The sequence below is a fragment of the Cynocephalus volans genome, chromosome 2, assembly GCF_027409185.1.
Source record: "Cynocephalus volans isolate mCynVol1 chromosome 2, mCynVol1.pri, whole genome shotgun sequence".
In the NCBI taxonomy this organism is placed as follows: Eukaryota; Metazoa; Chordata; class Mammalia; order Dermoptera; family Cynocephalidae; genus Cynocephalus; species Cynocephalus volans.
In genome coordinates this window covers 104,551,789-104,569,743 of record NC_084461.1, presented here as the reverse complement: position 1 = coordinate 104,569,743, position 17,955 = coordinate 104,551,789, and the positions used below count along the sequence as shown (strand labels likewise).

Genomic DNA, 17,955 nt, shown 5'->3' with positions numbered 1-17,955 from the left:
ATGAATAAAACAACAAAGCAATAACAACAAATTTCTAGTAACTACCATTAACTGGGCCAGGGTTTAAATACATTAAATCTATTAATCAAAACATTGTAAAGTAAAGGATATTATAGTCGTTTTGTAGATAAAGAAACTAAAATTCAGAGAAAATATTTAGCTTATTTACTGATAGTTACAAAGCTGTTCATTGAACACTTATGGTCATGCTTTTGATTAAAATAATTATAAATAAAAATAATTTTAAAATTTTCTTAAGATATCATGAAACTCAGAAGAAAACTAAGAATAAAATAATACAGGAATTAAAAAATGTGTATTGTATTCTTTACCTGCCATTCTTATGCATTCTAGCTTGGTTATACTTCTCTATTCCCTTAATGGTTCTATTCCTGAATCAATTAGATAATTTAATGGTTCGACAGTTTTTTTTGTTTTGTTTGCAAACTATTTCATTTCCTAAATATCACTAGGTATATCAGTAGTAGAGAAAAAAGTTTTGTGCAATTATATTAATCAAATATATATAATCAAATAACAATACAGCAATGCTTTACACACTACATCAGAATGCTTTAACTCGTAAGAAGTTATTTTAGGCAAAGATATTTAAAATAAAATAGGAAACATTATCTTACCAATAAACAACATCCTAATTAGTCTAACATTCTCCTCTAGCAATGCTGATTTTATTCAAAGATTTCCTTGAACTGTCTTAATGGTAACTCATACACTAAATATTTAAGACATACTTTACATAAGGTTAAACAAATAAATGAAATGCATTCACATTTGCGTAGATTTCAATGTTACATCAAGGTACTCATGTCAAAAGTTTCTAAGTAAGAATACTACATATTCTGTTTCCTGGCTTGGTCAATTTGAATATATTTACAAAATGAGGCAAATAGTTATTATAGCACATATCAAAGAGTAAACAATAGCACATGCAGTTGCCCCTTATAAAATTAGTGATTAAATGGAGAGACAATCAGATACCCCAGAGTACTTCAAGAAGTTCATGGAAAAGTTCGTATTATTTTAAAATTCTATTCCTCCACAAACTTTTTGAAGTATTCTCGTTTATGTAATTTTCCTTTTATTCGAAAAGGTTAGATGTCAACTTGCTTTTTGCTTACTTGTCTATTGTGAAGCCATTCTATTTCCTTATTTCTCCAAATGAAATATCTTCTGTTTTTCCTCCTGCTTCAAAAACTGTACAAAGCTTGCTGCCAGACTAGTTCAGTGCTACTCAAAACATGGTGCCAGTTTTGAATTCTTCATTACTGGTCCAAGGGAGATAAAGAATCAACTACATCACTACATCCACTGTTTAGTTCACCTTATATTTTTTAATTGCAAAATTTTTTCAGTGAAGGAAGCAAGATGTTAAATTACATTCAGATGCAAGTTCCCCATATCATCAAACTGGTACTTTTAAGTAGCACTGAACTAAATGACAAAAAAATAACCATTATGATAATACCAAGGTATAAACAACTAGTTACAGTATAATTATAAATCAATTTGTTTGCGAACTTTCATTAATTTAAGCATAACCCATAGAAGAAAATGTACATATTTAAAAAGTTTTCTGTACATAAAGAAGTCTTAGAAGTTTCAATTAAACTTCTAAGACTTCTTTTCACTATCACATAAAAATCATAGAAAATTTCTAACTTGTTTCTTAAACTGGTGACCATGACAACTTAAAACACAAGAAATAAGATACAAAATTTTAAGTAATATCTTTTCTGAGGAAAAAAAAAAAGTCCCAAATACATCTGAATTAATTACTTTAAGTTGATTTAGGAAATTACTGCCCTTCTCCTTTTGCATCACTTTCCTAAGCATTTCTTGCATATGTTTATGATGTAAAAATGAGTTTTCAAAAAATATCTGTAAGATGTAACTCATTTTTAATGGTTAGATAATTTGACTTCAATAATAAAATAGTAAATATGTTTTAACTTATACAGACCTCATTTAGACACCGTATTTTTGTGAATATATTTCTAATAAAGGTTTCCTGAATTTCTTCTTGCTTCACCAAGTACTGCCAAAGCCTCTTCACAGACAGTGCCAGATGGTGCTTGGATCTACAGAGAGATAGTAAATTTAATTGTATACTTCAGAGATTTCTGATTAACTTGACCACAATTCCTTGGTGCTATATGAATATTTATTACAATAAATTATCTAGAATTGGACCATATGATCGAGGGCTTTGTGGGTCATATGTTCTCTGTCACAACTATTCAAGTTGGAAAGCAGCCATAGGTAATAATAAAATGATATTTATGGCTGTGATCTAATAAAATTTTATTTATGAAAGCTGTAGGAGGGCTGGATTTGGCCCCAGGGGCTGGCCATAGTTTGCTGACCCCTAACCTAAAAAGACAGGATCTAACAAAAAATAAATAGGTATGCTTCCTAGAAGAGATCTAGAAGCAGAGCTACTCAAAGTGTTGTTCATGGACACAGACCAGTCCATAGACCCTGTTACTGATCAGCTTAAATCAACTACTGCTACATCACTAAACCACTAAGTGCATTGTTTAGTTCAGTTAACATTTTTTGTAGCAAGATTTTCTAGATGAAGTAAGCACTGCACTGATTTACCTTTTGGTTCAAACTTTCTCTCCTCAATGACAGTAAAACAATTGCTGACAGGCTACTCTGAACAGCATTGCTCTAGAGCAGGCGCCAATAAACTATGGCCTACAGGCCAAATCCAGCCTGCTTCCCATTTTCAAAAATAAAATTTACTGAACAAAGCCAAACCTAGTGATTTATGTATCATCTATGGTTGTTTTTACCATATAATGGCAGGGTTGAATAGTTGTGACAAGAATGTATAGCCTGAAAAGCCTAAAATATTTACTATTTGAACCTTTGCAAGCAAAGTTTGTTAAACTCTGGACTGCCATAGGCATTACACAAAGACACAGACACAAACCTAGAACAGCAAATTAAACATAGGCCTTAAATATTTTTTCTCTAAATACTACCTGATAACATTCTGATTTAGTAAAACTCCTGTCTAAAAACAGTATCCATAGGAAAACCTACTTGAAAGGAGTGTTTGTAGGTTCCAGTAAAGCTTTGTGGCGGAGAATTGCTGGACCTACAGACAAACTCTCCTCAGAGGTATGACTTGCAATATAGTTTTGAGGTGGCCCACCATGGATTTCAAGTCGTCGGAGAAGAACTTGTTCCCAACACTGAAGGGTTTTTAGAACGGCATGACAAAGAGGTGAACTAACTGGAAGTTCTAAAAAGGAAAAATATAATTAAAGCACATTTATCTTCTGAAGTAAAATGCTATATTCAATTTTAAGAAAGACTGAGATATTAACACACGCTTTAGCAGGAGAGATGTGGAAGGAGACGTGGGCATGGAAATCCAGTAGATTAAAAAAAGGATGTCATAAATCTGTTTAAGCATTTCAACACTACTGCTTCTGACATGAAAAATGTACCCTTTCTTTCCTGCACAACCTTTTCCTCCTCTGGAGTTAAATAACTGTAAGTTTTTGCATTTGCTTAGTTTTTATATGTCTACCATTTTCAAACCCCCCAACACTCAGCTAGAGATATAAATAGAATCTTAATACAGTCAATCACGTCAAGTTCAATTCCCCTGATTTCTTGGATGTTGCCTCCTCAAACACATAACAGTATGAAGGTATTTCAAAAAATTCATGGAAAAACAATAAAAAGGTAATATGAATATTTCCATGAGCTTTTTGAAGTACCCTCATATAAGACACATTTATAGGTGGTTGGATTAGTTAAAAGAAACCTATCTTCTATCTACATCAGGAAGTCACTAAACTTTTTCTCCACTATTAAAAAAAATATGGAATAATAAATCAAAAGCAATAGCACCATTATTTCATGGCAAGATATTTATTACCTGCAAGATCATGACCTGCAAAGGGATAGAAAGTCTTCAAATTGTTGAGCACCAACTGCACCATTGCCAATCGCATCAATGACCAACTAAAAATAAAACAATAATGGATCTACTAAAGATTTATACAGAGATATAGAAGAGTACACCACCCTTTGACCCAGCAATTCCACTAATAGGAATCTATCCTGAAGATATACCTCCACAAAAACAAAATAATATACGCATGCAATTACTCATGTCAGCATTATCTACAATAGCAGAAGAGTAGAAATAACCAAATTATCCATCAGGAGAGCACTCAATGAATAATTACAGTTTTGAACTATGAAATATTAGGATAATCATAAAAAAGAATGAAGAAGAATCTCTAAGTGTTACTATAGAGTCAACTCCAGTATGAATTAAAAACAAAAAGCAATTTGAAGAATATTGTGTCTGGTATGCTACCTTCTATGCAAGAAAGCAGGGGAAATAAGTATTCAAACAAGATAAACCAGAAACTAATAAAAGTAATCATCTGTAGAGAGTATAGACAAGGAATTGGGTGGAAGAGATAAAAATGTGAGACATTTCACATTTTTAAAAAACTGATATTTCAGCTTCTTTGTTTCAAGTGAAACATTTATTTCTTAAAGTATTGACTTTTTAATTATTTTTTAATTGTGATAAAATACACATAACATAAAATTTACCATCTTAACTATTTATAAGTGTACAGTTTAATGGCATTAAGTGCATTCACATTGTTGGTGCAACCGCCACTACCATCCACCTCCAAAACTCTTTATTTGCAAATCTGAAACTCTATACAATAACTCTCCAATCTCCCCCTTCCCCAGCCCTTGGCAATCACCATTCTACTCTTAGTCTCTATGGATTTAACTATTCTAAATACCTCATGTAAGTGGAATCACATACTATCTACCTTTTTTTGTGACTAGCATATTTCACTTAGCATAATGTCCTCAAGTTTCAACCATGATGTAGCATGTGTCAGGACTTCCTTCCTTTTTACAGCTGAATAATATTCCATTGCACATACATACCATATTTTGTCTATCAACAGATGAATAGACAGACAGTGGAATTGCTTCTACCCCTTGGTTACTGTAAATAATGCTGCTATGAACATGGATGCACAAATATCTGTTCAAATCCCTGCTTTCAACACTTTTGGGTATATATCAGAAATGAAATTGTTGGATCATATGGTAATTCTATTTTTAATTTTTTGAGAAAACTTCATACTGTTTTCCACAGTGGTGGCACTGTTTTATATTCCCACCAGCAGTGAATAAAGATTCCAATTTTTCCCTATCCTTGCTAACACTGTTACTTTGCTTTTTTGATAGTAGCCATCCTAAAGGATCTGTGATGGTATCTCGCTGTGGTTTGGATTTGCATTTCAATAATGATTAGTGATACTGGGCATCTTTGCATGTGCTTATTCTCCATTTGTATACCTTCTTTGGAGAAATGTCTATTGTAGTACTTCGACCATTTTTTAATTGGGTTTTTCTGTTGTTGAGTTATACAGTTTGACTTTAGAGTCATGTAAATGTTTCACAGATTCAAAAAGTAAAATTAATTCCAAAGGAAAATTAAAAAACCCAAAAAACCAGTAAGTAAAAATCTCATAATAATTTTTCAATAAAAGAATACTTAATTTTCCCTAATATACTAACGTATTTCTTTTGGAAAACTTACATTTTTCTATTATACTACTAACATATTGTGTCTTAATAAAATCTGTAAATCTTCCAGATGTAAACAAGATATCAATAGTGACAAGATAATACACCATTACTCATGAATGTAAGAATAATGCAGCATTGGAGCTAGGGGTGAGTATTTTAAACATTTATGATTTTTGTAGTATATGAAGCTTTTTTTAAGATAGTAGTTAATATCTTATATAATAGTGTTCTACTAAAAATCTAAGACATTAGAATTTTTAGGCTAAAACAGTGAGACTTGTTTATTTTAAGACACTAAAAGGCAAGGTATAATCTGAGAGCAAGATTTTTGAGAAACAATACAAGTTAAAGATGGTCCACCATGGATAATCAAAAGTTAACTGAGAAATTCTCATTAAGGAAAGGAATTTAACAATTTCAAGGAAAGAAATCTGAGTTATAATGTGCTATAACTGACTAAGCTATTAATTTCACATTATATTTAAAAATATTGTTTATATAAGCCATAAGTTTTTTTTTTTTAAAAAAGCTTAAAATGAAACATTTCATACTTATATCCATGAGGTTTTTTTTAAAAGAAGCTTAAAATGAAATATTCCATACCTATATGAATTTGAATTAGAATGCTCTTGCAGATGGAAATCTGAAGTTAAAACATCATCATCATCGTCATCGCTTTCCAAACTCTCCTCTGAATCATATTCTGCTCTACTTTGGGAAGGGGGTAGAAAAGGCTAAAATAAAAAAGTTATAGAATTTATTATCCAAATATCTGATTTAATGCATTCAAACATATAGTCTAATAGCAACAATTCATTCAATTTGCAGACACTTCATTATAAGAAAGTAAAGTAACCAGTATTTGCCATTCTATGCCTTTGACATCACTACACAATTCCCTTATTTGTTCACCCATGCAATCAAAAATTTAAGTATCCACTATGTGCCAAAAAACATACTTGATAAAAGAATTTTTAAGGTGGATACAGTCACTGCCTTCAGAGTTTACATTTTAGTGTAAAAAGGCCAATGACAGAAAACTAAATATAAATTGCATTAAATACTATAAAGAAAAAAAGAGACTTGAGATGGAGAACAATAAGAAATGAGATAAGCTGATCACGGAAGACCTCTTAGAAAAGTGGCATTTAAGTGAGACCCAAAGGACAAAGGAAAAAGTCATATAACAAGAAGGAAGAAAAGCATTTTAGGCTGTGGAAAGAGCCTGTAGAAAGGTTCTAATATGGGAAAGAATTTGATATGAAAGAAAGTACAGTCATGTGCTGCATAACGATGTTTTGGTCAACAACAGACTGCATATACAACAGTGGGTCCATAAGATTATAATGAAGCTAGAGGTGTGTAGTAGGCTAAATCATCTAGGTTTGTGTCAGTACACTCTATGATGTTTGCAGAATGACTAAATCACCTGATGGCACATTTCTCAGAACACAGCCCCATAGTCAAGCTATGCATGACTAGTTTGACAAAAGCCTGCTAAGCAAAAGGACAAGTGTTAGAAGAAAGGTTGAAGAGAAAAGCAGATGACAGCTCAGGGAGGATCTTTTAGGCCATGGTAAAGGAGTGTAGTACATTGCCACTAGTGAGTTTTAAGTAGAGGACAGGTATTGAGATTTATATTTTAAGAATATCACCATGACTATTCTCTTATGAGAGAAAAGTCAAATAATAAGAGTAGAAATGAAGACATCAGTAACTAAGGCCAAGAGATGGCAGCCTGGACATAGGTGTTAGTGATAAAGCTGGAGATAAAAGATTCAAGATACGTTTTGGAGAAAGCACTGACAGATTTGCTGATAAATAACTTAGAAGAGGAAGGATGAAAAAAGGAGACTATGAAGAAATAAACAGTAAGCCTAAGCAACAAACAAACAAACAAAAAAACTAAGTGAGATTGGAATGAAGAGAAAAGGAGAGAAAAAAGCATTCCAAGAAGGGAGTGGTCAAGTCTGCTAAATATTGCTAAGAGGTCAGATAACACAATGATAAAAAAGTTTCAGTCATATTTCACGTGGATGTCACCTGAATCTCAACAAGAGCAATTTCAGTGGGGTAACTGGGTCAGAAGTATCCTCATACAATGAGTAAGTATGAAAAGGAAATAAGGCAGTAGAAAGAAAATGTGCATCACAGTCTTGAAAAGTTAAATGAGAATAGGGAGCAGAGAAATGGGATAGTAGCTGGAAAAGGTTTTGGGGTCAAAGCAGGGGTTTGGAATGAGACACTAGAGCACATTTCTATCCCAATGAGAAAAGCACTAGAGAGAAAGAAACTAGAGAAGAAAAATGAGGATGGGATTCGGAATAGAATTGGAAGAAATAGTCTTTGATAGAAAGGACTTTTCTTCCATTACAACAGGAGGGAAGAATAAGGTGGGAGCAAATGTAGATTGGGTTATAGCTTTATGACAGGATAATAAGAGAGTTTTGTCTGATTCTATTTTTCTAAGTGAATTATGAAGTGAGAGCATCGAGTAAGAATGAGAATAAGATGGAAGGAGGAGATGTGGAAAGTTAAAAAAAAAAAAGCTGTAAAATCTTGGTTCTAGAGAAGTTCAATAAAGAAACACAGCAGGAAGGGTGGAACTTCAGGAACAGCTAAGTTAGAAGCTTGGTAGGTTATCTCCCTAAAAAAACAACAACAAAATTGAGCTAAGTTGTCAAAAACAATCACTGGAAATTGACCAAATGCATATAATGCATAAAGAAGTATTCATTTAAGAAAATCTACCGAATCTGGGTAAAACAGTGAGAATCTGGCATTTTGGCCAGAGGCTATACCCATGTGGCCCCACACTCTGTGGTGCAGAAGTTCTACCAGGGCCAGCAGGACAGGCTGTGAGGACTAACAGTTCTCATGTCCTGCCAGAAGGGGCTGTCTTTAAAATTCCCGTGGGCATTATCAAAAACCATACAGATTTCAGTAGCACACAATTAGGGGAAGGCTAACATCTCAACCAGCCTACCTGATGGGGGTCAAGGGCAAATCAGCCAGAAAATTTAACAAAGAGATCCAGGAACAAAACAACTAAAAAAGGCCAGGCTAACCAACAAACCTATGTCCAGCAAAACCATCCTTCAAAAATGAGGGTAAAATAAAATAAAGACATTCTCAGATAAATGAAGTACTTAATAAACATTTGTTGAATGAACGAATGACTTTGCAAAAGGCAGTGAGGAACAAAGAGACACAATCTCCCTTCATTACCCTTGAAGCATATAGTATAAAACCACAGCTTAACAGGTCTGTATCACCAGAGAATACAGCAGTTAGATGTCAATTAATGCAAGGAAGTAAAGAGAGCATCCAGAAGTTAAGAATGTGAGGGATTTGTCTAATCATATGAAAAACAGAAGATATTCATAGGCAGTCCTTGCTTTGCACAGTAGTGCAGGACTGTAAAAATGACAATGCAAGCAGAAACCATATAAAACAATCTTAATAATCAATGGGAAAAATTTCAAATGTTCTGTGACCTTTAAAAATATTTGTCAAGAGGAGAGAACAGATCTGAGGACACCAGAGGCGAGGGGTGAGGAGGTGGTTAGTGAGAAATTGAAAAGGGCCACAAAACATGATTACTTTGTGTAATGTTGAATATACTAATTACCCTGATTTGAGTATCACATCTTGCACACAGGTATTGATACTCAATGCTTTACCCCACAGATATGTATAATCAATTATGTTTCAATCAAAAAAAAAAAGTCATATAGGCTTGAAAAAGTATATTTGTCAAAACACTAAAAACATTCTTATTGTCAGCAATAAATGTACAGAATTTTTTTTAAAAATAGTAAAACATTTACTTAGTATACTGTAATTAAAATATTAGAAATATTAAGAATTAAAGTGTTTTATTTCTTTGTAAAAAAATAATTGTCAAGAGTAGTTTGAATAGTGCTTGCCTTCTTCTTCCAACTCTATAACTTAGGATATGAAGTAAGCATCTTTTCTATGCCTTAACAAATTGCCATACTACTAAGTTTGTATCAGCTTCCAGCATTTTATCCTTTGTACTTGCAATATTGTGAGTCGCTTTAAAGTTTTTTGCCAAGGTTACTATCTCTAGAAAATCTTCATCCTTTCCTTACAATTGTTCTCTACATTTACGTTCATAAGTTCACCTGCACTAAATTCCTCTGGCTGCCCATCTAGAGTTTTTCAAATGTCAGCAACGTCAACATTCCCACAGTTAGGTATTTTTTCTATAACCATCTACTAGCATTTATGTTCAATATGAATTTCATTCTCTGTACCTATCACTTTTCATTTTTTTGCTTCACTTTCATCTTAGTTGGTCAATTCCCTCTTTTGATTATCCAATTTTGTAAAATATCACATGGGTTTATCATGGCAGACAAGAAAGCAAAACTAGTACGAGCTTTGTTGTCTTCGTGTGAACTGAATAACAGATGCTAAATGATCAATCACTGACAAACTGAAAGAACTGACGTGATTGGTCACTGATCATGAAGTACATCTGTTATTTACAAAGTGACTTGTGGAACAAAGAGCTAGCAGGGAAGCAAGTACTCACATTTAATATAATGTGGTATCTTAAATTTGAACCATGTTGTTGAGGGAATGATGTTATTTAACTAAACTCTGTTAATTGAAATTTGTGCATATCAGAACAATGTAGGACTGCCTGTAGCATAAAAAGGAATAAGTATGGATGTCAGATGACCAGAGCATTTTGACTCTTGGTAGTCTTGATTCCTTAACCACTACCAAATACATTAATGTTAAGGTGTTAACCAAATTCTCTCTTTATCTTATTTCTGAACTTTGTTTTTTTAAATGCAGAAGTTATAATTTATCAAAAACTGCTTTAAAAACTGTTTGGAAATATGGTCAAATATTTTAGGGTACATTTTTTTTGGAATATAGTCTGATACAAACGAAAAAATTTTAAACCACTGTAGGCAAATATTCAGAAGCACAAACAATTATATTTATTTTAAATACCCTAATTTCTATTTGACTAGGAAATATTGATCTGGATAGCATTTATATTACCTTGGCTATGAAGTAGTCCCAGATACTGAGCTCAGGTGGGATGAACTTCTCTTTGACTGTCAGTGACTCCTGGCTTACTGGTGGTGAGGAAGAGGTCAGTGGGGCAGATTCTTTGCAAGACATTTTTGATGGCCTAAAACGTTTGTTCTGTTTTTCTCCTTCTTCAACTAGTGAAAAAACAAGAAGAAAATAAAATGTTATCAAAGTAAGTACTGCTTTCATTTTACTTATTTCACCTGTCTTTACATAAGACCTAAGGTTAACTACAAATAAGTACACATAAGATTAAGATTATGAAAGAATAGAACAGGTAAGAAACTAGGGGAAGTGAGACAAAAATCACTTTGTAAAACAACCTCTGCTTTTACCTCAACTTGTCCCTTACTCCCTGAATGCTGAATTATCTATTGTATATGTAGGATAAAAGGATGTAATATCTGCTTGTAAATCTATCCACAATTTAGCTAGGAACATGACAGGAAATTTCCTACATCCTTCTACTTTCTATTTTTAATAGTATCATGGAATATCAATGTTAACTACAGGCAACAACTCACTTGTGAGATTCTTCAGTAATCATTTGGTCTTATATCTACATATAAAACTACATTTTTCATTAAAAATTTTTTAAAAATTATGTACCATATTACTTAACCTGCTTCAAACTTTTGGAAATTGCTCAGAGATGGAATTTTCTAGTCAATGGAATACAAACAAGAAAGAAAAAAATGCAATCTTTATTGTTTTACTTTTTGAATACTCTACAGTTAAGTCAGTATTCTCTTAGTATTTTATCTAAGAATACTAAACACATTAGTGTAAAAAAAGTTACATAAATCTTTAAAGAACACTAAGTCACTAGATGCAAATCACCAGTAGAGAATCAAAGATCTTGCAGACATAGACATGATCTAATAGGCAAATAATTTTGCATTAAAGCACACCATTATTCTCCTTCAGTGGTTCCTATGAGATTTTACTTACCTTTCAATGGAATGTAAATATTTGTGCTGTAATACAATTTTATTGTTTGAAGCTACTCAGCAGACACAGCATGCGCATGCATTATAACAAGCTATACACAAGCTGAATTTAACAAAGTGATTTGGCTATTTCAAAAAAAAAAAGGAAAGATGAATAAAATTACCGTTCTGACAGATTACTAAAAAGTGGTATGATTATTAATCTTTCAAATGATTTTTAAAGGAGCTATCAGATTAAATGTGTACTTTTTTTCTTTGTTCTTAACATTTGATAATCAGCAACCAAGTTTCCAATATATCTGTTCCATACATTAGCACACGTTCTAAAACTTAACAATTTTGCCAAATTCTCATGAAGTGAAAAATTTAGACTATAAAGGTATTTTCTACTTCTCAAAAAATTAATACTAACTTTTCAGATAAATTTATCATTTGGCTTTAACAGTACTGCTTTGCTTTTTTGTTTTTAAGATATTAGAAGGCATGTGAACACAGAACCATAGGGAATCTAGAAAAATAAAATTTACAAACGATTCTGAATTAATATATTTTGCCAAGACTGCTATGTCATTAAAAAAATAGTTTTAATAGCAAAACATGAGGGTCTTTAAAAAGAGAAAACATTTGAAAATAGTCTGTGAATCCAGACAATGACACAAAATAAGAAATTAACCACAATGGGAGGAAATTCTACATTGTGGTTTTCTTAGAATTGTAAAATTAACTCCCAAAAGAAATCAAAACAAAAAAAGAAGAAATGATTAAGAGGCTATGTGGTACAGGGACTGAATCCCAGATCCTGGTGTTATGAGCAATGGTTTAACAAACTGAGCTAACCAGCCAGCAATGTTGCTTTTTACGATAAGATCTTCTGTACTACTGGGTTTGTTACCACTCACATATATTACTGTGATTAAAATTAAAATATAAGAAGAGGAAGGCTATTAAGATAACATTTATTTTTTCAGTTTATGATTTTAAATCAGACACGATGAAATTAATATTTTGAACCTAGATTTAAATGTGATTTCTTTAAAAACTTAACTTAAAGTAACCACAGAACCATCTCATTCTCTATTTCTCAATCTAAGGCACACTTATCCATGGAGCTATTTGTGAGTGTGCCAGATAGTACGTGAAGTTTCAGGAGGCACATCATCCTGGACCTTCAAATTCTGCCCCAAAATTTAGGGGGAGGGGAGAAAATAAATTATTTAACTGATGGCTTAAAGCATTTTATGCTGAAAGAAATACAGATATGCAAAAGATAAAAATCATATAATTTAAAGATACAAGAAATTTCAAATCTATTTCTTGCTTTCAGCAAGCCAATTCAGCCTAAGTCCTTAGTCTCAAAGAGGTATATATACATATTCACTTTTCTTTGATCATCAGGGGTATTTGAGGGAAATAGTATAAGAAAAACAAATGTATGTGAACACAAGTATGAAAAAAATCTTCAAAATAAAACATAAAATATGATTTTACAAGTAAACTTCAAAGATTCCGAAAAGGAAAAGATTAAAGAAACAATTAATTGAAGGTACTTCTTAACCCTCAAGGAAAAAAATTAACGATATTAAAAAAAAAAGAAGTCTGACAGATAATACTTCCCAGATTTTAGAAAAGATTATTTGATCCTCAGGGTCTTCCTGAGATCATTACCTTGCACAATACCTCGCACCTGCTCCATAAATATCTATAAAAATAAATTGATGAATATCTTAATAGAAAGTAGTGATTTGTTTCCAAAACACAGAGCAAGGCAGTCTCCAAGGTAGTTGGTATGCAAAATGATTCACTGGAATATGGAAGGAAAAATACTACTACTTCTGTTTAGATTTATTTTTAAAAAAGTAAGAGGAGAGGGGAGAAAGAGAAGGGAAGGGGGTGAAGTAGAGGAAGAAGAGACATAAGTGGAAAAGGTGTGGGAGGAAAGGGGAACAGAACAGGGGTAAGAAGGAGAGACAAAGGGGCAGGGGGAAAGGAAAGGAGAGGGAAGGAGGGAAGTGGAGGCAGGGAAGGAGAGCAGTGATAAGGGAAGAAGAAAATAAACTTTAACAATGTTTAATATCTGGATCAGCATAGTATACATAAATATACATATATTGGGGATTTGCTCAAGCATGTTTTGTGGATAGGTTATGTAATCAAAAGTCTGGAGATCACTGCTTTAGAGAACTACTTAGTTTTCAGGGGTTCTTTTGAGAGCTTGTTCTTACTTTTCAAGGGCTTTCAGGTTCTATTAAGTAGAACCCTGAATGCCACAATGTGGTTCTGTCTATAATAGTTCAGCTCAAACTCATCAAACAATGAAAAATTGAATAGAGTATATGCATAATGGAGTATTTCAGCCTTAAAAAGGAAGGAAATTCTGCCATATGCTACAACAAGGATGAACTTTGAGGACATTAGGCTAAGTGAAACAGACCAGTCACAAAAAGACAAACACTGTATAATTCTACTTATATGAGGTATCTAAAGTAGTCAAATTTCTGAAAATGGAAAGTAGAATGGTGGTTACCACAGGTTGTGGGAAGGGGAAAAGGGAGAGTTGTTTAACAGGTACAGCTGCACATCTACAAGATGAAAAGGTTCTGGTGATCTTTTTCACAACAATGTAAATAAACTTAACACTATTGAATTGTACACTTAAACATGGTTTACATGGTTAAGTTTTATATTAGTTGCTTTATATCATAAAAAAATCAGAATGGAGGAAATACATTAAAAGCCACTTGCTGAAGGACATAAAACTACGAGAAATATTAGGAAATAGGTTTGGAGAGAGAGAGAGAGAGCACAGGCTTAGTCTCAGTGAGGTACACAGAAATACTGAATGAGGGAGTCTAGGTCAGAGAAATGAGATGTTCCATTTTGCTGTGGACTGACTGAATTGTGTCCGCCAAAGTTCATATATTAGAAGCTTAATTCCCACTGGTACTGTCGAGGGTGGGAAATCCTATTATGGCAATTGAAAGGTGGGGCCTTGAAGAGATGATTAGACTTTAGGACCATGTCATAGTGAATGGATTAAAAATGGTGGTCATGGGTGTGGTTCTGAGAGTTTTAGAAGGAGAGCACACCAGAGTCTCTCTCTCTCTGCTCTGCCATTTTCTGCCATGTGAGACCCCTGGGTCACAGTCACTATCACCAAAGCCCTCACCAAATGTGTTCCCTGGACTTTAGACTTCCCAGCCTCCAAAACTGTAAGCAATAAATTTCATTTTCTTTACAAATTACCCAGTTCCAGGTATTTTGTTATAAGCAACAAAAATGGACTAATAAACACTTCTTATAAGCTTAGTTTCTTCCTTTGTCATTGTAAGAACCCAAATGCCCCAAGGGATCACACCGAGAAATGTAAGAACCCAAATGCCCCAAGTGATCACACCCTGATCACATAAGTCCTTCTCGGCCACACCCCATCATGGCGCTGGTTGCCCTTCTCTTCCGTACTCTCCTTCCCGCCGGCGGGAATCGCACACCAATCAGCTCACCCCAAGCCCCATGCGGTATGCTAAGTAGGGATTGTATTTTAAGCCAATCAGCCTTCCCTAAAAGCCCTATATATATGTGTGTGTGTGCCACCTAATAAACGAGCTCTCTCCGGTGGATCATCAATTGGTGTCAACTCGTCCTTTCATTTGGTGCTGAAACCCAGGACGGAGCTTCTCTCCAGCGGCGACACTTTTCGAATCGCAGCGGCAGCACTTTCCAAGTCGCCCCTCGGTAACTCCGTCCCGCCAGGACTGGCCTCCCTTCCACCACTCACCACTGATGGTCCACCCTCATCCATTCTTTTTGGCGCTGGCTCCTTCCACTCACCACCGGCTCATCATTAGGTAAGCAATGCCTTCTAAAAAACCTCACCAACCTTTCCCTCAGGCCGGATCCCAAACTCCTCACCAAATTCTGTACACAAGATTGGCCTTATTATCCTTTAGATAATCAAAACACATGGCCCTCTGAGGGCACACTAGATCCTAACATTCTACGAGACCTCTTTAACTACTGTCAGCACCTAAAAAAATGGAAGGAGATCCCCTACATCAAGGCTTTTCGCCTCTTGGCTCAGAACGCCACCCTCTGCTCCTCCTGTGCTCCCGCTCAAGTCCTTTTAGCCTGTAAACCATCTTCACAGTCACCCCTCGATTCTTCCACCTTCGACCCTGCTGATGAACCCCCACCCTACCGACCTCCTCCTCCCCCGTTCACCTTTTGCACCTCCTGCGCCATCCATTCCTCCGTCTTTACCCTCCCCTACTCCTGACTCACTAAGCCCCCCTTTCACCTGTTCCCAAGGACCCCCCCGCCCCTTTAATAATCGCCCCACTACGTGAGGTAGCTGGGGCCGAAGGAGTAGTTAGGGTCTGACCTTACAGAATTAGAAAAAAGACTAGGCTCTTTCTCTACCGACCCTACCACCTACATTAAAGAATTCCAATGGATCCTGCAGGCCTACAGCGTCACACATGACATCTTCAAGTTCCTAGCCAATACCCTCCTCCCCGAGGAACGCCGCAGTGTCTGGGATACAGCCCAAACCCATGCCACTGACACCCATCGTACCAATCCGAATCACCCGCCAGGCCCCCAAGCAGTCCCAGAACAGGAACCTAATTGGGATTATAACACAGCTCAGGGAATCCAGGCTCGAGACTGTTTTGCCTCTTGCTTAGTAATTGGCCTCAAAAAATCGGACCTATTTCCTGGCCCAATCCTACCCTGACATTAAAATTAAACTTAAAAAATTAGAGCAGGGTCCTGCAACCCCTCAGACCGAAATCCTGTCAGTGGTCTTCAAGGTTTTTCATAATCGGGAGGAGGAAAAGGAACGTCGAAAACAAAAGGCTGACCACGCCAACTTCCAGATGTTGGCCCGGCTTATCAAACCCCCTGGGCGCCCTCCCACAGCCTCCACCTCTAAGCCTCCACCTGGAGCCTGCTTTAAATGTGGAAAGGAAGGGCATTGGGCAAAGGCTTGTCCCACCCCCAGGCCACCCACCACTCCTCATCCAAAATGCAAAAAGAAGGGACATTGGGGATCTGATTGCCCCCTCGCCCGAAGGGGTGAGGGACCAACTGCCCCACAGTCCCCCGAACCGTGGACACCACCTATGGTGGGCCTCGCTGAGGAGGACTGACGGAGCCTTGGGCCCTTCCTGACCATCTCTATAACAAAGCAGGAGCCCAGGGTATCCATGGTTGTGGACGGCCACCCAATATCTTTCCTCCTGGACACTGGAGCCACCTTTTCGGTCTTAAGGGAATATAAAGGCCCCACCACCTCCAGCAGCTCTCCTATAGTCGGGGTAGGAGGTAAACAAATCTTTCCCCCAAAAACCCCTTTTTTAACCTACTACCTTCAAGGCACTCAATCCGTTTTCTCCCATTCCTTTCTAGTCATGCCACAATGCCCCGTCCCCTTATTGGGTCGGGACATTTTATCATGGCTTCAAGTCTCCATTACTTTGCCCCTGTCCTCTTCCTCTTCTCCCGTTTCCTTCCTCCTAGCGCTAGTTCAAGCCCAAGATCCTACTAATTCCACCCCTCCAAAGAAGTCCTTACCCATGCTAACGCACCCTGTTCACCCCACAGTTTGGGACACTGCCAGCCCTGCTCTGGCCCAGTGTTCCCCTGTACACATAAAACTAAAAGACCCCTCCAAATATATTTGTCAGGCTCAGTATCCATTAACCACAACAGCCCTCCTCGGGTTAAGCCCCATCATTCAGGACCTATTAAAAAAGGGGTATCTCCGTCTCACTCGCTCCCCTTTCAATACTCCCATACTCGCTGTAAAAAAACCTAATGGCGCCTCTCGTCTCTATAATATGAGTAAGGGTCCTCCTGAAGAACCTTTGCTCTCCTCACCTCAGCGCCCTTTTCTCAAGCTTCGATAGGCCCTTCTAACAGCCCTTGCACTTCATCTCCCTGATGTAACTAAACCCTTTTCCTCTATGTTCATGAAAATACAGGACAAGCTCTGGGCGTTCTAGGACAGAATTATGGCCCCTCCTTTGCCCCCGTAGCATACCTATCAAAACAATTGGACCCCACTGTACAAGGCTGGGCACCCTGTTTAAGAGCCCTGGCAGCGGGGCAGTTACTGCATAAGGAGGCATCCAAATTAACATTTGGGGCACCTCTCACCATTCTCTCACCACATCACCTTAAAGGCCTCCTTACCTATAAGGCTCTCCAATCCCTCCCACCTTCCAGAATCCTAACCCTCCTATCCTCGTTTCTGGAAAATCCTGCCCTATCCTTCACTACCTGCCCACCCCTAAATCCGGCCACCCTACTGCCT

General features: G+C 36.1%; 1 protein-coding gene across 5 annotated transcripts in view; it reads right to left on the bottom strand.

The window, feature by feature from the left end:
- Positions 1-17,955, bottom strand: part of DMXL1 (Dmx like 1) — a 149,905-nt gene that overhangs the window by 38,278 nt on the left and 93,672 nt on the right. For 4 of the 5 annotated variants that reach the window (XM_063088204.1, XM_063088200.1, XM_063088201.1 and 1 more), the window contains 5 exons: positions 10,660-10,826; positions 6,220-6,350; positions 3,920-4,005; positions 3,073-3,274; positions 1,982-2,099 (listed from right to left, as the gene is read on the bottom strand). In XM_063088204.1, the coding sequence (XP_062944274.1) occupies positions 1,982-2,099; positions 3,073-3,274; positions 3,920-4,005; positions 6,220-6,350; positions 10,660-10,826 (704 nt within the window). Of the gene's footprint in view, positions 1-1,194; positions 1,287-1,981; positions 2,100-3,072; positions 3,275-3,919; positions 4,006-6,219; positions 6,351-10,659; positions 10,827-17,955 lie in introns of those variants that run through there. The other variant, XM_063088202.1, reaches the window with a different exon arrangement.